This window comes from Zerene cesonia, chromosome 12 (genome assembly GCF_012273895.1).
Source record: "Zerene cesonia ecotype Mississippi chromosome 12, Zerene_cesonia_1.1, whole genome shotgun sequence".
Lineage (NCBI taxonomy): Eukaryota > Metazoa > Arthropoda > Insecta > Lepidoptera > Pieridae > Zerene > Zerene cesonia.
This window is the reverse complement of record NC_052113.1, coordinates 2,328,385-2,353,808: the sequence shown is the minus strand read 5'-3', so window position 1 is coordinate 2,353,808 and position 25,424 is coordinate 2,328,385. Positions and strand designations below refer to the sequence as shown.

The window sequence follows — 25,424 nt, the reverse complement described above, 5'->3', positions numbered from 1 at the left end:
AAAAATATGACCAAATATAAAGGTACCTGACGGGGTACCTACATTAAAAATGACAAAAAAGCAGTTATGGTTTATCCAACGTATGTGTACCAGAATGGTATGTTTCTTAATTTTAGATTACGAAAAATTGTAAACACTCTTAATAAATAGATTTGTTCTTACCCGCAATCTGTTTAGATATTTTTTAACGTCATCACGTGCTACCTACGTGGCTTCTACATATATTTCTATTTTTTATTTGAGTTTAAAAAGCTTTTAAAAATGAATCCGACGAAAAAGCGGAAAACTTTTATAATTATAAAAATGTAACTGGTACTTTAAGTAGAGTTTAGCTCTATTATTAAACTTTCTACAAAGACGAACAATTTGTCTGAAATTAATCGACATTGTAATGATTATTGCTACCTATATCACAACTAACGGGGTTATGAATTAACGCCTCTAAAATTTTATTCTCTATGAAGCTATAATAAGAATGGCGTTAGGTTCATGTCATTCGCCATTTGCTTCCAAGTCCTCTTCTTCAGCGTCCAATAAATTGTCCAGACTCGTATCCGAGTCATCATCTTGTCATCTGGAAAAAGAAAATGTTTTTACTTTTTTGTCACGCATAACTAAACAAATCAATAAAAAAATATATAATTTTTCTATGATCTATTTATATTATTAGTTTAGATAAATGAAACCGATTCCTTCATCCATAATTAGAAACTTTTACGTCACAATATATTTACCTAGTGATATACACGGTGTCTATGTGGGTGAGCCTCGCGCCGGCGAGCGGCGCAGCGTGCCGCAGCTTGCGTCGCTCGAGCGTGGTGCGCGCCTGCTGCACGGCCAGGTCGCCGCACCAGCGCTCGCATCGGGCGTAGATTACGACACCTATTTCAATTTTGGACATATCGCCGTTAGATTGTAAAAACCGTTGTATTATAATCTAACTCATGATATTATCGATCTTCGAGATATTATAGTCATTTAAAGCATTATTTTAAGATTTTTTGGAAGATTATAGGTAATCCGTAGATGAGAAATCGAATCCATCCCGCGAGATTGTAATGTAAAGGTTATTTTACAAGTTTTCGGTGACAAATACGTATTCGTATTCCTTTAATTAAAGTATTCTAATAAAATTCTAAAGGTCTAAAACGTCCCTACGTACACGTAAACTTCTAAAATTGTATCTACATACCTCTTTGATATTTTTACTTTATTTTTATCAGCAAAATTATTTAAACAGCCCATGCCGTCTATATGATACTGGATTATATTATACGTGTGTATAATCTATTTATTAATAAGACTTACCAGCCCCAGCAAATAGAATAATCGCAGGCCACGAATCAAGCAGTAGGGGTGTCAAGAGCAAGAGAGATATTAACATGGTAATTGGGCCTTGAATCTTGTTCAATGTTTTCACTCCAACGTTATGAGCGGGTTGCCAAGCACAAATCAATGTGCCGCAAAACCAAACTGCAATACAAAGATTATTTACAAAACTTTGGATTACTAACGCCTAATAAAGTAGAGAATCGAAATTAAGACGTTTCTAAATGTTTTGTAATCAAACTTGACAAAATTATTCGAAACTTGGAAGGTAAATCTAGTGAAAAAATCAATACCTATTTAAAATATTTATAATAAAAAATATGCAGAAGATTTTGTTTCACATATTTGCCTTTAACCTTTAAAATGTCACCCAGTTCAATCCTACTTATGCCACTAATATTATAAATGCGAAAGTTTGTAAGGATGTGTGTGTGTTTGTTGCTCTTTCACGCAAAAATTACTGAAGCGGTTGCAATAAAATTTGGTATGTATAGTATAGATAGCTGCACAACTGGAATAACATATAGGCTACTTTTTATCCCGATATTCCAACGGTATACGGACTTACGCGGGTGAATCGCGGGGCGCAGGTAGAAAGAAATAAAAATAATATATTATTACGTGGTATTCCCGTTGAGAACATAGGCGTCCGAAATTTTTCACTGCAGAAGGCAACTGCTATAAATCCATCAGCTACTAATTGTATAAGAGCGCCAATTGCAGCCCACCGCTGCCCGTGGACGCTGGGTGGTGCTGGTATACTGGACTCTGGGATAGACGTTACAACCTAGGAAAAAAATGAATTACTATATTTGCTAGAAATATACTGATATAATTTTTTTTTCTGTGTGTTAATTTTTTTTTTATAATATCTCGAAGTTATAAATTTTAGAATTTTCAACAACACTTTCAGTTTGAAATTTAAGAATCTGAGCTAAACAAATATGAGAAACGCTATTATTTGCACTTCCTGTTTGTTCTTTATTACCTTAATTAAAGAAAGAGAAGTCATTAGAACTAAGAGCATTAGAGTGATGAAAATATTTTGGTCCAAGTTTGATTCATGAACTAGACTATGTAATTCCGTCACCTACTTGTATTCTGTCTCTATATTCCTTTACTACAGCATCGATGTCCGTAGAGTCGTCTCCAGAGGACAGTTCACCAGCACTTGCTTCAATATCTGATGGAATATCCACTACTTCTGCCTCAGCTAACTCGGCCATTCCACTTCCAGAGCTGGCATGTTCGATTTCTTCACTTTGACAACCATTGTATTCGTCCAGTAAGAGGCATTCTCTTTCTTCAGTTTCTATAATTTATTATGTATGATTTAAAGTCTTTTAGAGTTAGGTAATTAACAAACAATTTTTTTTTCAATTGGCTTTATAACAACAAGAATAAGAAAATTATATTTTACAGATTACGTAGAATAAACAAATAAGTTGTACTTAACATAATATAATTAAGAGAATCGAAGAATGGTTAGAAAATTTTAAATATACGTAGCGCTCCATTTTATACTTCTAGACTAATATCGCAGCTGATACATTAGGTATAAAGAGATTATTGGTTATGTGTCTACATTTAAACATTTATTAAAAAGCCACTAGACCATTTTATAAAATTGTTTTACCTGAAAGTTATGTCTTTTATTTAAGTATTCTTTACTAAACACAATAATAACGACAAAACAAATATAATTAAAAAGCAGATTAAAACTTTTACACAAATGGCGGTCTTATGGCTAAAAACCATCTCTACCAGGTAACCTTTAAGTTTTTTTAGAGAAATGTAGGCGATATTTTTTTCAGCGCGGGTCAATCCGGGACGAGCGGCTAGTTTAATAACCCACCTTTATTAACTTTAGACTTGATGCTTTCCAGTGTTTTTGTATGTCGTATAGCCGATGGAATAAACCAAAGGCTGCGCTTGCTTTTCATTCCTGAAGCTTTTCTGGTTCTGCCACCGATACCAAGTCGTTTATATTCAACATCTATAATTAAGAAAGTAATTCAAGTAAATCTTTATCATTTATCAATTTTGCACGTTACAAATCATAACGAATAAATTTATAAATTTAAATACGTAATAAAATATCTATAATGTTTACACTGCAAAATATTATAAATCTCATCATAAATCTTTTGCATCGATTATAAAATTATGTTACAGAGAAAAAAACATATCAATAATAGTTCCTTTTAGAAAAAAAGAGTTAAATATAATTATTAAATAAAATTTTCTTACCACCAGCCTCAATTTGTTCCGCAGTCGGCACACACCTCATTATGATAAAATGTAGTGCTTGGATTGTTATACTTAGCAAGTGACTTGCGTTCATCAGCGTTATCATATGCGATAGAGGGCAAGCAAAAGCCAAAATCGCAGCTAGACTTCCTATTAAAAAATACACGTGAGTAGAACACTTATTAAAAAAAAATACTAAAACACTTACAAATTGTCAAAACTATTTAAAAAATATAAAGAGTCATTCCCAGTTGAAAGTTCTGAGGTATCAAAGCAAAAAAAAAAACAAATATAAAAAAATAAAGTCGAATTGATAACTTCCTCTTCATTTGATGTCGGTTGAAAATATGACGACGACGACGACGACGATTTTAATATCTGCGCCATAATAATCATGTAGAATAAGAATTCGTAACGTCACTATTTTTGTATTTTAAACATGCTTTGATTTTATTTTAAAGAAGATCTAATGAGAATTAAACTGTGGATTTTGTAATATTAGGCAAACATTGCAGCAAATGAAACTAGATTGGTCACACGCTGTACTGGGAAACACCGTAAGAGGCCAAGGCCCTCGGGAAAACGCGGAGCGAGATCTAATGAGAATTAGACGACACTTCACTGTCGTCTTCTACCGTAACTGGGCATAGAGATACTTTAGAATTTTTTTTAGAATACTAACTGCGTGATAACACAAAACAAATGCATTATTTTTTTTTTATTTATTGCTTTTTATTCACAAATCTATACAATACAATTAAAAACTTTTTCTGTACATTATTCTAATCACCACTGCTTGAAACGGCAAAGGAAAACATCGTGAGGAAACCTGCATGTCGAAGAATTTAAAAAAAAATCTTATGCCTATTTATTATAATAATATATGCAGTCTAGATAAGGTAGAATAGCGCGAAATAATACCCATTTATCCGCTCAGAAGTTGCGTTTCTATATATACATACCTGCAGTAAAAACGGCCAGAACTGGACTGCCAGTTGTAGTGCTTTCGTATGTCATAGATCGAGTAAGAACTTTCCACTCAGGAGACGCTAGGAGTACTAACACTGAGAAGAGTAACGGACAGAGTTCTGTCAAAGCAAGACATATTCCGGCTACTGTTATAGCGGCCAAAATTGGACAAATCCAACCAGCTATCCTCGCTTCTAACAGCGTAGTGACTGGTAGGGCAGCATCAATACTGATCCTGAAAATTTTAATCTCCCAAATACACTGAGCACTTTTACGATTGTAAATGAGTTCCATAATAATTATTATAATATCGTTATTTCACAAAATGTCTTTAATATTCAAATAAGAAATTTTGAATTATTTTGTAATTATGAAATTCGACTATAAGAAGAAATATACTGCCTGCACAGAAATATACATAACATATTTAAAAATGTGATTCTGAAATGATTTGTAGATAGTTACATACCTAATTGAGTTTTGGTATATATCTATGATATATTTGATCAAGCTTCACTTACCCTTTCAGCATATTGGTGTACAGAAAACATAAACAACAAAGAACAATAGCTGGTAGACCAACTATAAGAAACAAATTCTTTTTAAAATGTTCGTTCTGATGTTTCTTTTGTACGATACAAAATGTGTAAGATATCGGAGCTCCGGCTGCGAATAACTGAAAGTAATTAATTGTAATAAGAACAGGTTGATTTTCCAATATTGAAGTTTATTTTTCAACCAACCTCGTAAACCGTGATAGGTATGGGGATCTTTATATTTGCGATATCCAAATTCATTAATCCAAATATTGTGAAAGACTGGCTGAATATGTACAAAAGGATTAATAGCAGAAATGTAAACATCATGCTTTCCTGCAAGAAAATAATTTAAACCATTAAAATAAACCCACTCTCTAGTATAAAGCTAATTAAGTTTGGTAATAAAATATTTATTATCTACATTTACATTGAGATACATTTTTATAATTTTTACTTGCCATTGAAGCGAGATTATTTTAAACTGACATTTTTTTAACGTTTCTGTTTCTCACCTCTAACCCACACATAAACATAGCACACACAACCAGAACCACAGTGACACCCAATACATCAGGCCATGGTTCACCCAGAGACCGCGTCTCGTAGCCGAAAAGCCATCTCCTGGTTCGTCCTCCAGTCACGTGATCAGCTGTAGCACTCAGTATCCTCGCGCAAACAGCAACAGCTACTAAATGCGACAGAAACCACATCCACATCACCATGAAGTCGGCGAAAGATCTGAAGTTCCGCTCTCGTCTGCCTCTCGACGTTTTTGGGGGCGGGAGTATGTCGGACATCTTTTTCAAATCTCTGTTTGTTAATGCTGAAACAGGACGTGGAGTTGTAATAAAAGCAATAAGTTATTAAAATAACGGTAAAACTTCACATCAATATTGCAATAAAAATCGTAAATATATTTTTAAATATTAATGTTAAACAACAGCACAACTTTAATTTAGTCTCAGATATACCTAATACGCTAAAATTCGTAGAAAATTTAGGAAAACAAACGATAGAGTCCGGAAACAGATTTTCTTTATATGTTACAGTTACGTATTTAGAACTTTTTAAATTCGAAAAATTTGAGGCTATAGAATCTTTTTTTACAGAATCTTTTGGTAACTAGTCTAACGAGGTAATTACGATGCAATTAGCTCTAAAAATTATAAAATGAAACTGTAGACTATCACGATAAGTTGCACCATATTACGGTAAAGCTCAATGTTTTCCTTACTGGCAAAGGTAATGAAGACAGCCACCAATATCACAGCAGGTATAGCGCAATAACTGGAGTTCGCAGCTGTTAGCGGAGCTAAGAGCAATGCCCCCAGGGTCCATCTTGCCCCACAGGCCTCCCCACCACAGAATACCTTAAACCTGCTCATCATTGAGCTGGCTTCGCGCTGTTCACTGGTCATTTCTGGAATACTGGACAATTTCGATTTGAAGTATCTTGAGATCATAAAACGCATTTACCTAAATTTAAGTTTGTATGAGTCCTTCTTAATATATCTTTGATACAAGTAATTAATGGGCTTAATGGAAAAGCTTTATTTTATCAATTGCGTTTATTAGAGATATTTATAAAATATACCTAATCTTTTCTATTCATAATAAACACGGTCTTCAAAATAAACTTAAATTTAGATAATACATGTATTGTTGATTGAAAATTAATCATAAGAGCCATTCGAGGGTCAATTATACAATGAATGTTTTCATTTCATTCTTAATCGGCGTTAGTTAAAATGAGAAAACATCTTGTAACATCAAAGGCGACAAAATTATGACGTAAGGGGTTGTTAGATGTATGAAAAGGGAAACTTACCATGATTACAGCTTTTCAGGAAAATGAATGATTCTCTTGATGTTTTTATCACTTACATAAAAGCTACATTTTTATGAAAACAGGGTACACAGATACTGTATTGTTAAATTGTATTATGTGTGTAATTGGCGAATTTGTAGAGAAAACTAGTAAATAAGGTTGACTTTTCCGTTTTCATGCGACAAAGGCGAAGAGGGTGGAAGCATCGTTCTGTCTCTGTTATTCGCTTTTAAATCGATACTTTTGCTAGGGTAACCATTTATTGTTAATTATATAATGTACACTGACTGTATTATTATCAAAATGTTATAAAAATATGCTCAAGATTTCTCCGAATTTCATATAATATCATGTAATTTGGGCCTTTTACAAACAATATGCATATATCATAATTTATAAGATTATACGCATGTTTCCATATTGTTCTTTATTCCATATAATATTAAGCCGATAAAAAAAAAATCATGTTAATCAGGAATAAAAAAAAGTACAATATTTATTACGCAAACCTTACACAATCTCGAATAGCTGTCTTATATCTATATGTCAGTTCTTTAGTATCTTTATCGATAAGTATAGACTAAAATTTCGACTAAAAGAATCGATATAGTGATGAATCGAGCACAGGCTATACTACAAAACTCTTGGTTAGCAGACATTCATTAGTAGGGCTTCTAGAAAAAACCTTTAATATAAAACTGTATTAATTTAACACCTTGGAAGTTGGATCTAATGCTAACATACTGACATGTATAAAGTAGGTTAAACGAATTAAGTAGTAAACAGAAGTAGAGCGGATATATAATACAATAAATATAATGCATTATACATTATATATACATAGATATATACACTAAAATGGGCCTAGGTTTTGTTCTTTTCAAGCTTCGAAGGTAGGTACGTCGTTCTATGAGAATCTCTATTAATATTATAAATACAAAAGAAACTGTCGCAACTGTTGTTTAAATTGTTAAAAAATTTGACCAAACGTATTTTTATAACATTAAAATTTCTATGCGATTATAATATAGTCAAAATTTTTCATGGCACACAGAGATAAATTAAAGATATATTAATAAAAACAAAAGAGCCCCGTCATCGTTGGGGATTTGATTCGTAACGACTTTTGTGATCCTGGAATGCTCTTAAGTAGTGACGTAAGTATTATACACGTAATAGGAATTTTCAGGATAAACAGTTTAGAGCTAATCCAATTAGCATCTGACTCAATGCTCTTATGACAATTCGGCGAATACTTACATAGGTAGTAATTTGTTACTATGAAATAACTGAATACAAGAAATGCAGTATTACGCAGTACATTTTGACTGCAACATTGAAATAAATAATACTTTGCTCCTTTGTTTATTTTCTTGTGCTTCATTTAATCTAAGCGACTGATACACAATGATTTATTTGTTAATTTATGATAATTATAAATAAAACGATATTTGTGAATTTAAATGAATATAAATGAACGGGATTGCTTGTAATTAGCTTTTATATGCTCTATACATGCTAGCGACGTAGAAGCAGAAAAAATGCTGCAACTAATCAATGTGAATAATAGTTACTATAGGCATATTATAGGTAAATAATATATGACTGCGAGTAAGTTATTTCAGATTGTATGTCTTTTGATTGAAAAAGGCTTTTTTATAACATGTAACCTTTCGTTAGGTTCTCCGATATCCTTCGTACGATAGAGTAGATTGTACCTAACTAAAATAGAATAATGATTATCCCGTGTGTTAAAATTCTAATCGTATTAGAAGTAACATTTTATGACGGTTCCAAATAATTATACAAACGATTAGTTATTTTATTATTAATTTAGGGTTCTACTTATAAATATTCCAACAATGGTAAACCCGGTATATGTTTTTTTGTTTTATTACTTAGTCACAATCATCTTAGTAGTAGCCTTTTTATTGGCGTATTATTTTGTTAGAAAGTTATTTAAAAATTGTTAAATAAAAAGGAATTTACGTATGTAAAAATAAAAACAGAAATAAGATACGTCATTAATCATGATCTGTATAATTGTAATTGTTTTATATAATAACTAGCTGCCCCGGCGAACTTCGTACCGCCTTAGCGTTGCAATGAAAAGATACATTGTTGAACAACTTCAAACATTTTTCATGTCATTGACATTTGTTACTGGCGTTTTTTAAAATATGCAAAATTAAATGTACATTTTTCAATATTTCTGAGAGATTTTTTTAATATTTTTTTCCGTAAGAACCTTCTCCTAATACAACAAAAAAAGAATTAATGAAATCGGTCCAGCCATTCATGCGTGATGCCGTTGAGCAAGGAAAACGGGTTTCATTTTTATATATATAGATAGATTGTACACACTTTTATTGAATTTGGATCTGAACACATAAATTATGTAATTACTAAGTAGTCCAATATGCTTTTCAATTTCAAATTTCAATATAATTTTAAATTAATAATAATATACGATGGTATGATAGATCTTGGATCTCCTGCTTAGTTACCATCGTTTCGGTAGATGCTTAGGTATTTATGTTCGTATTTATTAAAATTGCAATTGATTAAGATATGGAAAAATCGCTATTTTAAAATTAAGTCGCGAATAGCAGACATACAGTACATACACAGCAATAAAATTGAAGTGTCTGACTGTGTTTCGTACTCTCGCAGATATAGAAGGTTATATGGCAACATAGACAATTTGTTATCTCGTAATCCACAAAGGATCAGGATTTACGCGGGAAAAACTGCGTCTTATCGACTCCCACGCGGACGAAGTGCTATATACCTTACCACAGTTGTTATAATATACTAGATTTTGCCCTCACATGCGTTATTTTCGGAGTAGTGTAATAGATGTTCTCTTGAATCACTCTATCTATAAAAAAAAAAATCAAAAGTAAGTTTTAAAGATCTAACCAGATACGTACATAAATACACACATACATATATAGGGACTGACGCGGGAAGCGACTTTGCTTTATTCTATGTAGTGATAACAAATTTCGTGTTATAATCTTATACCTTTAAACGAGCAATTCTTGTATATATATATATATATATAATTGGAATCTCGGAATCGGCTCCAACGATTTTCATGAAATTTAGTATACAGGGGGTTTCGGGGGCGATAAATCGATCTAGCTAGGAATTTTTTTTAGAAAATGTCATATTCATGTTTTATTCGTGTTTTTTTTTTCCTGACATCTATTGGTGAAGAATAATACTATTTTGCTTCGTAGATAGCTGGACGACTGAAAAAATGACATATTCGTGTTTTATTCGTGTTTTTTTTTCCTGACATCTATTGGTGAAGAATAATACTATTTTGCTTCGTAGATAGCTGGACAACTGAAATAACACATAGGCACTTTTTATACCGATATTCCTACGGGATACGGTTACGCAGCACGCTTACGCGGTTTCAACCGCGGGTCACAGCTAGTTAAATATAATTGGATAATTTCTAAAATAAATGATGAAATCTAATGACAGACACATGAGCATAGATTAGAAGTGTTTACTAGTTTTATTAATTAACCAATGACGTTAAAATGTCCGGAGTAGATACGAGTATCGTATTTGTTTTCATCTTGTTATCATGAAGGCTAGTGCTGTGGTGATACAAAACATTCGCTTATCGGAACAAACAATAAGCTTTTGTTAGAACTTGATGTATTTACAATAGGTGCTTGTCATTTCCATTTGCTTTGCTTCGAAATGGTGAGAGTCTATTATTATGTATAGAGACATATTTTTAAGACGTTTTTAGGGGTTTCATTGAAAATACAGGTAAAGTGCATCATCATTTTAATGTAAACAGTTTTACCAAACAGTTTATTTGATCTTAAATAAGAAAAACGCTTAGAATTTCTCGTTTTGTCATAATTAAGAGAATATGTACGTTGTTTAAATTATTAGCTATTCACCCGCGGCTTCACCCGTGCAGTCGAAGAAAACGACCAGGGAAATTTCCCGCATAGTTCCCGTTTCCGTGGGATTTCCTAAATCAAAACTATCCAATGTCCTTTCTCAGGTCTCAAACTATATATGTAGTAAATTTCATACAAATCAGATGTGCGTTCTTGAGTTATAAATCGTGTTAGACTAAACAACACAAATTTCTTTTATGTAATAGAATCAGCCTCTTGAAATAGGTATCATTGATATGCATAATTTTTTATTAACTTTTAAGTTTCTCATGAGTCACTAATAAGTAAAAAAATAAAAAATGGAAGTCTCTATAGGGCTCAGGTACTGGACTGTTAAACAGCCGGTTTAATCCTATACTATGTATACACGTATTTATATTATTCTATATAAACCAGGCACGATTTGTAGAATCTTTCTATAGGTGTCAAAGTTTTCCCATCTGCTTCCCCCGGGATGAAATGGTGTAGGCGAGCTCTCGTATATACTGCGGGACTCGCTCGCGCTCCAGACATTGTAAACACTTACTTTGCATAAACACCACGCGGCTGTATTGTGATTAGTTATTAAATATGAGGGCTCACACTGTATTTCTTTTGTTTTTTGTATTGAGTATAGTGGTGTGTGTTAGCGGATTAGCGCTGCGGAGGGGGAACATTGATTACGTGAGTTATTAATCTTCGTTAATAGCATAAGAAGTTTATTTTCTCAATTATGTGATGACTAACTTAAGCAAAATAGGACTATTTAGTATAAATTTGTGATGATAATTTTCGAAATAATTTAATTTTAAACTTTTATTTAGTTGTGTTATTGAATGAATACAATTTTAGATAACTAAGTATTATTATAAGTTCGGTTTCAATTTTTTTAAATATCTACTATACCCTAATTTATTACTACAGATATAATAAAATAGTAACCAGACCATTACTGTATGCTGAATATTTTTTTTAAGTTGTTAAATGTTATATTACCTGTTCTCCAAAATGTCCACACGAACGAAGCCACAGTAGAAAGCTAGTTACGCATAAATAAAAAAGCTAACTGCTGTTATTATAATTAGCGTACAACGATACACTCTTATCTTTGACCCTTCAACGAAAATAGTTCAAATTACAAATGTGTACTATAATATAATAAGTTAACTTGTAATTTAAACTATACGAAAATTTTTTTATATTGAGCAAAAATTGCAGGTTGCTATCAAGAATTGAAAGGGGGAGTTGATAGTCAATTTACTTTAGAATCATAATATAATTCTTTACGCCTGTAAGTTAAATCACTAATTTATAAGTTGAATGGAATTGTATCACAAATATACGCTCGTCCCGGCTCCGCCTGGATATCAAGATTCCTGTTTTCTCCCAAGGGAATATTTAATCGTGATAAAAAGTATCCTATCACGCAAGTCAGCTCATACCCTGTCTGTATAACTAATTTCTTCAATCTCTCGTTCACAAGTGTCAGCGTGATTGACGGACAAACATCCAAACAAATAAACTTTCAGATTTATAATACGAGTAGGACAGCATAATCATTAGCGTGATAAAACGATGCATCTTTTCAGTTGGAAGCTCTCCGTCGCATGCAACAGATTCCCCAATGGCATTGCATGAGGTACCGCCGCTTCCATCCTCACGGCCATTGCAGCAGATGGTGGTTGACGAGACGCACATGATTTCTTCTCACCCGAAACATGACATGATGAGACATGTACCCCTGTTCTTAGCTAAATTATATATTCTAAGCTAATATAGTATTTAGCTAAGAGAGAATTTTGATGGATTTGGATGTTTTTCAAATATTCGTTATATTTGATAGAAGAGAATAAAACATTAGTATAAAAACAGTATAAAGAAAAATATGATAATTGGGTACCTATTTGAAGGACTACGTACGTTTTGTCAAATTTTGTATTATATTACGTAGATATTAGTTATTTAAGAAGTAATGGTTATAATTTATTAGCTCTAGTGAAAATGATGCTTTTGGATTAAAAAAAAAAAGTTTTTTCAACTGTTGCTATACATAGATTCAAAAGATTGTGCAAGGTACATATTTTGTCTTTATTTATTGGAGTAAGTGCTAGAATATTTTTATTGAGAACTGCTGCTGTTAACTTTATCTTGCCCTTTAAAACTTAATTATTTAATTTTAAGAGATACTTAATATGAAATCGATTAAAAAAAAATTCATTGTTCATGTAAAAAAAATTGTTGTTCTTTAATTTATGTAAATGAAATTATACAATAAAACAATTACAATTTGACTGTTGAATTTATTTCCAAGTATTACCTATAGCAAAATATACGACGCCTGTCAAAACTATCAAAATAGTGCTTGCTAAATTGAATGTAATATAAATTTTGAAATAGGTAACATAAAGCGAAGGATAGATAACATTATTAATTATTTAATTGATAAAGCTTTCGAAATCCACGCGAGAGAAACGTATCTTATGAGTCAATATTATATTAAAATATCTCGTGTAAAAAGATGCAGGTTAATTGCTATAATTTGGCCATAGTTATGACATACACTTAAAAGTTCCATTTTGAATAGTTAATTACATAATGGTTATCAAAACGGCAATGAACTATGGAAAATTCTGAATTTAAAGACAAAAATAGATAAACTGTTCTTGTTTATAAAAAAAAATCACATAAAAGTCGGTAACAATGTATCATGTTTCTGAACACTAAATCTCTTAAAAAGCGGAAGATCCGTACAGAATTACGAACATAAGTTCCATTAAACAATAATAAGGCAATAGTGATACGGTGTTGCATCAACTTTAACTGTACGTATCCTGTCGGGAACTAGGTCTCTTCTAGAGTTTACTGGACATCGTACAGTGCATTAAACTTACTGATAATGACTCGTGACTTCATAATCATCGCTAAATGTACTGAGATCGGATGCGATGTGACGCATTGTGTGTGAAAGGTCAAATTATATAGAACTCTTTACAATGCAGATACAACTGCATTCAACGCCCGTTTACAAAAATGATAATCCTTGTGGTATAATGATTCATGGATATTTAAATGACACATACAAATCAAAGTGTGATATTTGCTTGTGCAGGAGTCGTGAGTTTCTTAGTAGGATCAATTTTTATGTTATTCGGTTTTAATCTAAAATTTTGAATTATTCTCTTCAATTTAGGCGGGACGACAGGAGAGCTTTTATTTTTATTAAAAACGAAAAGTTTTTTAAATATTTGTTTTTTAATTTTCTTTTTCGCAATCGTATTGTCATTAGTAAAGGGGACATCATTATTCCGATTACATTTCTTTAAATAAATGTTGTTGAATAGTCTTATAGTGAAAAAGAAAATCAATTCTACAAAGCTTAGTAAACTAGCGCCCACGAATAATCCAGCTGTGCCTCCAACAGATACTGAAATAATGCGAATTAATAATGGTTTATTATAAAGTTAACACATCAATATCATTTAAATCACTGAATCATGCACAAATAATTAATATGTATTATAATGAAGATGTTTTAAGTTGATGATAGTAAAACCCTATTCCGATAGATTTGTTAATATTTTATAAGTCAAAATACAAAATATAGAATCCTATGTTTTGAAATTTTCATCGATTAGTGCGCATAATAATTTATTAATGACTAGCATCCGCCCGCGGCTTTACCCGCGTAGTCAAAGGATAAGTTCCCGTTCCAGGAGGATTATAAATAAATAGATAATAATAGATAAACTATGGAATAGTTTATCTATTACACAGTTGTTTTTCTCGGGTCCTAAATTATTTAAACAATTTATTTTTAGAGACAGACAAACAACTCACAGACGGATGGAGTTAAATTAAATAGGGATTATTTAGGTCTGATCAGAAGTAATAATTGAAATTACCAACTAAATCAAGACGACTTCTAACGACGTTCCTTTTGAATCTTTCAGTCGGCAAATAGGCGAGTATCAGCTCAACGAAGGCTTTCTTCTTTTTAGATCGCCCACTAAGAACAAAAGTATTTTTAATGCAGATCATATTATTGTATCGTGCACCACATAATACTGAAATAGAAACAAAATAAACGATTTTGTCAAGGAGGCACATTGAATCCTATTAATCTTATAAAGATGAAAGTTTTTAAGTATAGATGTGATAATGGATGGATGTTTGTTATTCTTTCATGTAAAAACTTTTGGTATCGACTTTAATGAAACTTTACAATAATATAGCTTATACTTCAGAATAAGACATGAGCTGTATAAATGCCTGAGGGTTTGGCCGCGGGTGAAACCGCTCGGCGCAGCTAGTATTTAATAAACCAGGGTGAGAGGCGTGATGAGAAAAGTATATCCGCATGATATTTTTCCATGCACACATAAAAATACAATTGTTAGTACCCTTTAGTTCTAACGACATCTTTAATAACAGTGATTTCAGTTTCATCACAAGAGGGCAGACAGTCGCACGCCAGACCAGGTCGTTTATTCCATGGTGGTTTGAGAGTGGTCAGGTCGCTGGCGTGGCTGTGCAGACATGATATCCCGGATATGTTGCAGCGTCTTAATTCCGCTGTAATTAGTATAATCAATAGCGATAACCATGAAAGCACGGTATTTTATATTGTTATATTGTAATAATTAGTAATATAAATTAGTTTCGCTATGACTGGATAATTACTTCGCTTAAAAAAGTTGTATAAGGTAAGCCAATTCGTGCTCTAAATGATGCTTTGCCCGCGTAGTCACAGGAAAGATAGACGCCGGGGTGTTAGCAGCAAAGTTCCCATTCCAGTTCCATTTCCGGGATAAAAATCTATTCTATGTCGTTTCTCGAGTCTCAAACAATCTTCGTACCAAATTTCAAGATAATCGGTTCAGCTGTTCTTGTGTTAAAGTTAGTGTAACTAATACGACCATCTTTTGCATATTTGTGTCTATAATCTATATACTTTATTATGAATACTAACAACTACTTCAGTACAAATACGAATAAACAGTCAATTACTCCAGAGGCGAGTTCTTTAAACTCAGCCAAAACGGGTGCCACTTATCACAATTCTGTAATTATATAAGATGTATTTATTATTATAATTACTAGATCCAATCATAAAATGATCATTGCATCCACATAATTCCAACTGCCTCTTGTTTCTGCAGAGCACAGTGCACGAACTATATGAGTAGTGGGGGTAGAGACCGCCTTGGTTGTCATCGTTGAAACGGCATGCTCTCTGCTCCCGCGTCGTTTGAGCAACAAGAGGGTCGTTTTCTATGTTCCTCACTGTTAAATGACGTCTAAAAAAACATTACTATTATTTTAAGAACAAAGTAAACCGCCCGTAAGTTGATAGAACTGGGCCGGATTTAAATTGGAACTCACGGTAGGTACCAGCTTTTTTATACAAAAAAAAAAAAAAAATAGAATAATCAAAATCGGTTCAACCAGGAACAAGTTTTAAGGTTACAAACATAAAAATACAGTACAATTTAGAATCTCCTACTTTTTCAGTCGATCAAAAACATTAAGATGGTGGTTGGTAAATAAAGAAAAAAACGAAAGGATATACGAATCTTAAAATACATTTAATGTAGTATTTTCTTGAGTTATACATTTAGAAATTAAAGACTTTTTAACGGATTTTAAACGCGATTTATTCATTATATTATTAACCCGACGTTTCGAACACTTTACAGCGAACGTGGTCATGGGGAGACGTGCGTTTAATGTGTTATTCGACTTACTGATAATTTTTTCCAGACGATAATTTCAATGTGGATGAAGTTAGCGTAGTTACAGTCGGCACTTCGTCTTCACCCAGCGTGTATAACTTTAATAGTTGAGACTAATTTAATTATACCGATAACAAAACAAATATTTAAGTACGTAAAACAAAGAGTAAATAATTACCATAGCATGTTTCAGCAACACCTCGAAGCTTAAAATTCCTTGTTTATGCTGTTTATTACTAACCATGGGATATATTTTAGGATTTCTAAAAAAATGTAGGATATGTTTTATAAGAGGAATTTAAAAGCTATGAGGACCGCAGTTATAATTTTGATTGCTAATAACTACGGTTCTGATTAAATGATCTCCTTTATTTCATTACTCTAATCAACATGGCTTTGCTCGCGTGAAATTAGGACATTTACAAATGATTCAGTGACTGTCTATTCCTGTTTTATCCCAAGGGAGAATTTAATTGGGATAAAAAGTATCCTATCACCGAAGTTAGCACATACCCTGTCTGTAATTTCATCAAAATCCGTTGAGTAGTTTCAGCGTGATTGACGGACAAACATCTTAACAAACAAACTTTCACATTAATAATACTAGCTGCGCCCCACGGTTTCACCCGCGTAAGTCCGTATCCCGTAGGAATATCGGAATAAAAAGTTGCCTATATGTTATTCCAGTTGCCCAGCTGTCTACGTACCAAATTTCTTTGCAATCGGTTCAGTACTTTTTGCGTGAAAGAGCAACAAACTCACACACATCCATACGCATTTATAATATTAGTAGGATAAGTAAGATTAGTATGATAGTGACTTACTCTACTTGAATAGAGTTAATTGTATAACACATTCCGATATCTGTTTGCAATGGTAGAAAGTATTCGCAACAGTCAAATTCGTTTCCATTATACGAGCAATTCTGTAGCAATTGAGAACATGGACTTCGGACCAGTTCTGCGTAATATGTATAGTTAGTTGTTGGACATTGGGCATCCGGGTTTTTAGGAGCGTAACATACGTCGACAAGTCTATAGGCGAAACCACGGAAATATGCTATGTCGCGTAATGCATCTTCGAGGTCTATTAAATGGTCTGGCGTCCAAATTCTGCAAGAAAGTCCATATTAACTATCCTAACTACAAAATGTATTCGATTAATGACTTAATTTAAATGGTTTTTGAATTGGTGAAGTAAAAAAATCAGTGTTACAAGGGTTTTAAAATTATGTTATATTATATTGTCTTATGACGTATAAAGCTCATACGAAAATGCACATTGGTTCAACTGGACTTCCTTTCCGAATAGAAGCACTAATGCCTCTTCATCTTTAATAGCAGCTATCCGTCCCCGATTCGCCAAAGGTACAAATTGCATATAATTATGGCCTGTAGCACTTACCTACTAATCAAAATAACAAAACATTTTTGGAACTGACCAAACAGTTCCCGAGATTACAGAGTTCAAGCAAAAAAAGACACATTATTCACCTTTCTATTATTTGTATGGATCACTTACGTATCGGAAACATTAAATATCTTATCATCATTGTCTAGTTCACAAACAGCAACAGCTGGTAACTTAGTGTCCCAGTCGGTATAAGTAGTTTCTACTCCGAAGCTTATGGGATTATTGACGAATGCATCCCACGCTGAGCCGATGAGAAGCGCAGAACCATACCATGAAAGGATGACTAGCATTACCCATATCAATCTAGAATAATATTTTTAATCTAGTAACTACATATTATATAACGTTATTATACAAATACATATATGTGAAAAATTACATGGAAAATTCTTATCTTTTTATCTTAATCAAAACACAAATATTTATTTAATTTAAGGCTGTTTATGTGACAGTTATATTAATATGAATAAATTCTTTTTCACCGGTTAAATAAAATAAAATTCAAATACAAACATACACAATACACATCTTCTGGGCGTTAGTCTATTATATGCACTTTGCTAAAACAGTATTAACTTTGATGATTACCAATATCGACGTGCCTTATTAATTATATGTCATTAAGTACCGGATTTACTAGCAATAACTCAATAAATATAACTGTTTACCTTTCTACCCAATGCTTAGTTTCATCAGCAATTATACGAAAACCGGCGAAGGTACACACCCTACAATATTCATTAACATGATGCTTACAAGTCAGAGACATTGGAAATCATTAAACTGCATAAATTTATTGATACTTGATAGTGCCACAGAATGTTTTAATTTCTGAAGCTCATGCTACACTTTATGTTGTGCAATTGCGTTTAATAATTAATAAGATAATTGCATTAGATATGATCATTACATTTTAACACGACCAAGGTTAAACATGCGATAAAGGTGGTTATTACGATTGACGGTACTTTGTTGTGTTGCAATTACAATTATTTGATCACGGCCTAATTAAACTTGAAGTAATAAAATGTTATTTCATAATTAAAAATTCAAATTTGACGAATACAATTTTATTGTTGTAATATTTACATCTATAAGTACTTAAATCTAAATCACAACTCATTTAACAAACATCTTATAAATAGTAGATACATTAGGTTGAAACTTTGAGCTCAATATATAATATCAAATAATATGGCTGTACAGCAAAATTACTTTAGTTATATTTCTCAGTAAGACATTGGCATTGTTCTTTTAATTAAAGGGAAAAGTTTATTTTTAGGATACGTTTGCATCTGTATGAGAAAAAATAGTTAAAGGGATGGGATTTGACATATGAGTATGGCAGAATAAAATATGGGGACAGGGATGGAACACTGGTATCCAGTTTATGATCATATTTACAAAATGAAATTATAGGAACTTAATTAGTCCGCCTTCACTTTAAATATTGCAATAAATCCGGATTCAGTACAAATGGCGAGTCATTGCTAGGGGGGTAATAAAGAGCGTGTTTTTGGTTTTGCGAGGGATACTGGTGGATGTAATTTCTCCTCCCGATGAAACCCGCGTGCGTCAAAATTTTGTAGATTTCCGTTCTCGATACACTGTCCGCTTCTCTTTCGAATACCTGAAACAATATAGTCAGACTGTTGTTAACTAAATTAAAACAATTTTAAAGAAGGTTACATGAAGATACGATACTTCTTATAAAATTTTGATACATGTATTCGTAAATATTTCTGTGGTGTTGTATTGACATACATTTTGACGAAATTTGCACTGTTGTCTTAGTTTTATTTATTTACTAGCGGTCCGCCCCGGCTTCGCCCGTGGTACATTTATAGAACTTTTCGGACCACTAGTTCCTAAGATTAGTCCGTTAAAACAAACCAACAAACTCTTCAGCTTAGAATATTAGTATAGATTTCAGTATTATACAATGTACTTACAGTATCTGAGTAACTGAAGTTATTAGAAGACTATAAACCTACTTATTAACAGAACTTTAATGACGGTAATGCTTAGCTTGTCCTATTTAAAAACTTGCATTTTTATTTTAGCATGTTTGTTCCCTTAGAAATTTCGTCCAATAAACCGACCTTGATGTATTAAATTTTATTTAATTCTTAGTAGCATCAGCTTCCATTGTAATCTTATTTTGATTTGATTTCGTTTTTAGTTTTAAACCCATGAGATAACCAATGTTTACCTCAAAATAATATAAACTTAAAACTGCAAATATTAACAAAACACCTCACAAAACAGCACAAAAATCAAAAGTCGGCAGAAAGATGAAATCGATGTCGGTACCCACATCTAGTAATCATTCAATATAAAGCACCCATTGTATCCATTACCGTCTTTACCATAAGGGCACACGGGGCCCGTGCCCAGGGCTTCCATCCTCATGTGCCCAAGGGCCCCCCACGACTTAAGACGGCCTTGATTGTATTGGTTCATATTAAATGGCAACTGGTTTGAACTACAGGAAGGGAAATGATCCACAATACTTATACCGCTTTCTCTCCATTATGCAACAAGCTGGTTAACGGAAGAACTTCTTGGAGGTTGCGGTTCCACAATGCAGGGCTTCTAAGGTGTAAAGGTAACTGCTCCTCAGCCTGCCTCACTGCGACCACCGCGGGGTGCGGGGGCGGGATGCAGCTGGCCAGATATGTACTGGATAGCAATAGGACGATGGACTTGATCATTGTAGTCTGCGAGAAGATATGATCTTTAATAAACATGATTTTTTCGTTATGTGGATTAAAAGCTATCGCACAATAAAGAAATATCTAATTGATAAAATGCCTGGAATGTATGCCCAAATTCACTACAGAATAGTTGATGGACAGATGCATTTGATTCTGTTTAATTGTACGGTAAATTAATGTAGATAACATTCTTACGGATTATTCTCCGTAAAAACTACATTCGGAATCGGTTACAGTTATAAAAAAATAAATTAGTATTCACAAACACTTGTTACATTTTACATTAACAAAAAGGTTTTGGGTTTGAATTTGATTTTGAGTTGAAATATATATACTGATGTATGATGAGTTCATTTATTTATTTATAATCGCATTAACAATGTACAACAATATTTATATATATAATAATAATAAAATAATAAATAAATAAAATAATAAACATTTTTATAAAAAAGTACCGAATTCTAATATGTGACCAAATGATATCAATTGGAATTGATAGGAATCAAACACAAAAAAATCATTCCAATCGGTTGAAAACGGATTTATTGAGTGACAAAATAATAAGAATTGTGAAATATTTATCCGTTTTTAGGGACGTCAAATAATAAGATTTTTCGGACAAAATACTACATACACAATATAATACAATTTCATAGGGTGCAGTAGGTATACAATTTGACTAAGAAACATAGTATACAATTTGACTACAAACAATTAGGCTAAATAATTGTACACAAAATATCGTATTATGTCATACATACCTAACTGTGTCATTCGTTTTAAATAATTGTTGTGATCAAATATATCAACAAACCTGTAATAACGCTATGTATTATCTTTCATTATGATTAATAAACTGACCTGGCTCTAGATTTATGTATGACTAATTAGTAATGTAATCTAATTCATATGTATGACTTAGTTGTTTTTATTTTACATAATAAGTGGACGTCGAGAAAATAATCATTTCGTCGGAGTATGATTTGATTGATTTATCGATTAAGGTCGGGATATGCGTGGAATAATTTAGATTTTTCAAATTAACGAACATTAGTCTTAAACATCATGTCTTTGTAGTACCTAATGATAAGTTCTACAAAATAATAGTTGAGTTGAGTTAATAAATTAACTGATAGTAAATTAATTCCTCATTCAGTCTCCGAGTGGTAATTAAAGTGGCACTCTACATTCATATGTCACCGAGTTTTAATGCTTACATTACAATTTCCACATTTATAATAACATAGGCATCACATTCGCATGAATACGCAAATTCACAAGTGAAGGACGACATTTTCAAATGTTTTCGTAAATTGAGTGGCCCGGATAAGAGTAAAACATTTTAATAATCTTAAGTAATAGTAATATTTAAGTGTTGTACCACCAGAATCAATAAATAGTCATATCAATAAATAGTAAGTAGGCTTCATAGTATGTTCATACGTATAATTCTACACACAAATAGAACGTCCATATTGCACAATCGATTGATGTTTCATGTTAAAAGCATGGTTTGTGAACACAACAATACGCCAAGGTTAAACTTATAAACGTTATACTTTCAAATCATCCAAACATCGGTTATGTTCTAGAATCTTCCACGTGAGAAAACAACATCACTTTGCGAAAGACCACATGAACGTATAAAATGTACACATACAAAATAACAACGTACTATTTATTTATTATTGATTCATAAGTACGATTTGTTCAATAAGACATTGCGAAAACTTTGAAATCGAAAACCTTAAAACGTTGTGAACCTAATCACAGACAAATAAATAATAAAATTAACGAATGAATTTTTATTTTATTACTAAAACCTACAAGCTTAGGCCTTCGTTAAAAGCCAAACTCAAAAAAACTTACTGTAAACTTATTATGCGTGTATTTAATAACCAATTAATATCGAATTGAATTCTGATTACAAAGCAAGACGGAAGGTTTATAATAAAAAAAAAAATACAAAATATAATGCATATTAACGCAACTGTTCCATAGATTTGACATGTTATTGAATGGACTATAGACAGCTTAATTGATAGTTTTGACGAATGATCAATTAACGGTAATGATTGTGCATGCCTTAGTCACAGATAATATAATACTGTACCCAATGTCGAATTGTAACATTATTTGTTATGTATTAATTGGGCGGATTAAGATTTCAAAATACTGCAATGTGTTGCCACAGATAACATAACACTAATAATAACTAGGTGTTGCTATATTTCAATGGTAATAAAAAACGGCAATCGTATTTTAGGACAGTTTTTAGAGCAAGAGCAAAATTTTATAAAAATAATTACGAACACAAACTGTAATATTATCTCTGAGTAAACAATAAATTTTGTATTTATGAATGTGGAACAGAGTCCGGACCTCAAAAAATTAAAAAAAAACATCCATAAAAAAACCGATTTTTTTATAATGCCAGAACCAGAAACTTTTATATAGAAAAATTAATACCTACTTTAAATATGAATTAAATAGTAAATAAAGCAACACTCTAAACCATTTATACCCACACTGTAGATAAGTATATAACATCTTTACTCTCTTATCACTTCATAATAAATAAAACACAACACACAAACCTTTTATTCACTTCACTAAACGTACAGTGCACTCCACTACCACAATAAATTAATTATAACAAAAGTTAACGTTGGCATGTCTTTATCAAGCGCGTTGAGTAAATGCGACTCGCACCAAGTGAGAGGCTATACCCACCACCTATCATCCTTCAAATTCCACCAGAATCATTATTACAGCATCTTTAATAAGCAATGTAAGACGGCAAATAGGTATACACAATATAGGTATTTCTATTGTGATTGACAGGTGAAAAAAAAAACGAAATGGTATTTTTCATGATTTAAAAACTCATCCTTAAAGAATTTTTGTCTGCCCCGGATTCGCCGGGGATTACCCTAAATTGAAAAAAAAGCTATGTTATTCGGTAAACGAATTTTTAAAATCGATAGAATAGTTTTTGAGTTATTCATTGCATACAAAATCGTTCATCTCTATAATATTCAATCAGATTTAAATTGTTATGACAATAAAAACATTGACATAAAATTATCCCATTCAACTGTTTATATGATTAATGTAAAATATAGACCGTATTTTATTGATGAGCTATTATAAATCAAATGAAAACTTACCGTTGATTTGATGTCTTTATTTAAATACAAATTGAGTATAAGACAGATTATCTAGTAGTTATCACATAATATCAAATTTCGTTACATAATAACCCGTCCAACATTCTTAAAAATTGCTGTTTTTGACCTAATTAAAAGACAAGGTAAAAAACTTTTTAATTTGTGCCATAGTTTGTATTAATATCAATTCGCTTTTAAATAAATAATAATAATTGAATTTCCATATTGGACCAGGAAGGAAAAATATTGATATTTATAAAATCTAAAAATCTAGATTTTACTTTATTAAATGTCGCTTGCTATAAGCGGATATTACGAAAGAAGCAACAATCTATTTAAAACTAACTTTTGTTTGAACGTGTTTATCACAGGAATTACTGGACTGACTTAGATATCTGTGAAATCTGAGTGCTAGACTATATAGGAACCTCTTCTCACGGGCGAAGCCGAGGCCGACCGCTAGTCAATAAAGTCTTATAAGGCCAGACGATTGTTATAAGTTAATGTATGCACATTTTTATAAATAAATAATATGTTAATGCGATACCTTTGATTTTCTTTTCTTGTCACGCAATGGCGCCAGCTGATATTACAAAACTCGATCTGCGTGTTGGTAGTGTTAATATAGGCTATGACAAAGCTATTTAATTATGCAATATTTAATGGAATAATAATTAATTATAATTATGGCATTTCTATTCTATTAAGGTTTACATGGTTTCTTATGTTTTAGAATTAGCATAATTCGATAATCACGCATTTGACTAGTGTTGCCATAGCTTTATAGACGTCACCATAAGAGGGAATGGAGATGAAAGATTAAGAAATCGTACCAAAATATGTATTAAATCGTTGTTTATTTTAAAAACTACGTTCCGACAAAGGGATATATCGATTCCGAGGTATTTCAAGTATAAAACCTATCTTATGTTCTTTCTCAGATCTTAAATAATCTTTGCGCTAATTTCACCCAAATTGGTTAAGTGGTTTAGGCGTAAAGCATTGAGAGACCGACGAAAGACAAACTAACAGAGTTACTATTGCATTTCACTACAAAGTATAAAACACAGTCGCCGCCTGTGTTTCTATGCTTAAATCTTTAAAATTGAATTATGTAATATAATAGAATTTGCCGCTTTTTCATTATTGGTCCACTCACAGTTTCAAGTTTCAAGTTAACCAGAACTTCTATCTAAAGACAAGATAACATAATACTATACTAGTATCTAAACTTATGCTGTAACGAGAAAGAAAAGTTTTTGACCGGACTTGAAATGAAATGAAACCTAGGATCCTATATCAGTAGCGATCCAGATAGCAGGGTTCTATTCTCGGTCTCTGATGAAGGATTCGCACGCACAATATCTAGTGACTCATCGTAGTGACAGTGCAAACATTTCTGCTGTGTCATGAAGTTACATAATATATGGTATATGAAATAGTAGTGCCTTTTGGCATAATTGGGTTTTCTGAAACACTTAGAATAATTTGATAACATTGCATGCTGCCATTGGGTTTGTTATTTGGCATTTTTGTTATTTCATAATAGGTAATTTTGCA

At 32.1% G+C, this 25,424-nt stretch overlaps 3 protein-coding genes across 3 annotated transcripts; all 3 read right to left on the bottom strand.

The window, feature by feature from the left end:
* Positions 1 to 730: 730 nt before the first annotated feature.
* LOC119830759 lies at positions 731 to 7,071 on the bottom strand. The gene is made up of 12 exons (XM_038353888.1): positions 6,916 to 7,071; positions 6,322 to 6,515; positions 5,600 to 5,910; positions 5,292 to 5,420; positions 5,070 to 5,224; positions 4,542 to 4,783; positions 3,580 to 3,729; positions 3,185 to 3,325; positions 2,424 to 2,641; positions 1,951 to 2,116; positions 1,309 to 1,473; positions 731 to 882 (listed from the first exon to the last, which is right to left on the bottom strand). The coding sequence occupies exons 2-12, from the start codon at positions 6,503 to 6,505 to the stop codon at positions 731 to 733; spliced, it is 2,013 nt and encodes a 670-aa protein (XP_038209816.1). The 5' UTR covers positions 6,506 to 6,515; positions 6,916 to 7,071.
* Positions 7,072 to 13,602: 6,531 nt separating this feature from the next.
* LOC119830926 (sodium channel protein Nach-like) lies at positions 13,603 to 18,264 on the bottom strand. The gene is made up of 9 exons (XM_038354115.1): positions 18,083 to 18,264; positions 17,386 to 17,673; positions 16,740 to 16,824; positions 16,574 to 16,659; positions 15,927 to 16,126; positions 15,230 to 15,410; positions 14,732 to 14,835; positions 14,143 to 14,253; positions 13,603 to 13,691 (listed from the first exon to the last, which is right to left on the bottom strand). The coding sequence occupies exons 1-9, from the start codon at positions 18,262 to 18,264 to the stop codon at positions 13,603 to 13,605; spliced, it is 1,326 nt and encodes a 441-aa protein (XP_038210043.1).
* Positions 18,265 to 19,371: 1,107 nt separating this feature from the next.
* Positions 19,372 to 23,442, bottom strand: LOC119830888. Its single transcript, XM_038354073.1, has 3 exons — positions 23,292 to 23,442; positions 20,494 to 20,694; positions 19,372 to 19,604 (listed from the first exon to the last, which is right to left on the bottom strand). Exons 2-3 carry the CDS (start codon positions 20,686 to 20,688, stop codon positions 19,413 to 19,415), a joined length of 387 nt encoding a protein of 128 aa, XP_038210001.1. The 5' UTR covers positions 20,689 to 20,694; positions 23,292 to 23,442; the 3' UTR covers positions 19,372 to 19,412.
* Between the last annotated feature and the right edge of the window lie 1,982 nt (positions 23,443 to 25,424).

Excerpts from the sequence above, each read along its gene's own strand:
- LOC119830926 (XM_038354115.1), bottom strand. The coding sequence starts at position 18,264 with ATGCTAGTCATCCTTTCATGGTATGGTTCTGCGCTTCTCATCGGCTCA. Across the intron at positions 16,127-16,573 it reads TCGTCTGGAAAAAATTATCA|ACGTCATTTAACAGTGAGGA; the intron begins GTAAGTCGAATA and ends ATGTTTTTTTAG. Across the intron at positions 14,836-15,229 it reads GATGTCGTTAGAACTAAAGG|TGGGCGATCTAAAAAGAAGA; the intron begins GTACTAACAATT and ends TTTTGTTCTTAG.
- LOC119830759 (XM_038353888.1), bottom strand. The coding sequence starts at position 6,505 with ATGACCAGTGAACAGCGCGAAGCCAGCTCAATGATGAGCAGGTTTAAG. Across the intron at positions 5,421-5,599 it reads TGTTTATGTGTGGGTTAGAG|GAAAGCATGATGTTTACATT; the intron begins GTGAGAAACAGA and ends ATTTTCTTGCAG. Across the intron at positions 1,474-1,950 it reads GTTCTCAACGGGAATACCAC|TTTGGTTTTGCGGCACATTG; the intron begins GTAATAATATAT and ends TTTGTATTGCAG.
- LOC119830888 (XM_038354073.1), bottom strand. The coding sequence starts at position 20,688 with ATGATCAAGTCCATCGTCCTATTGCTATCCAGTACATATCTGGCCAGC. Across the intron at positions 19,605-20,493 it reads TGCATAATGGAGAGAAAGCG|GTATTCGAAAGAGAAGCGGA; the intron begins GTATAAGTATTG and ends ATATTGTTTCAG.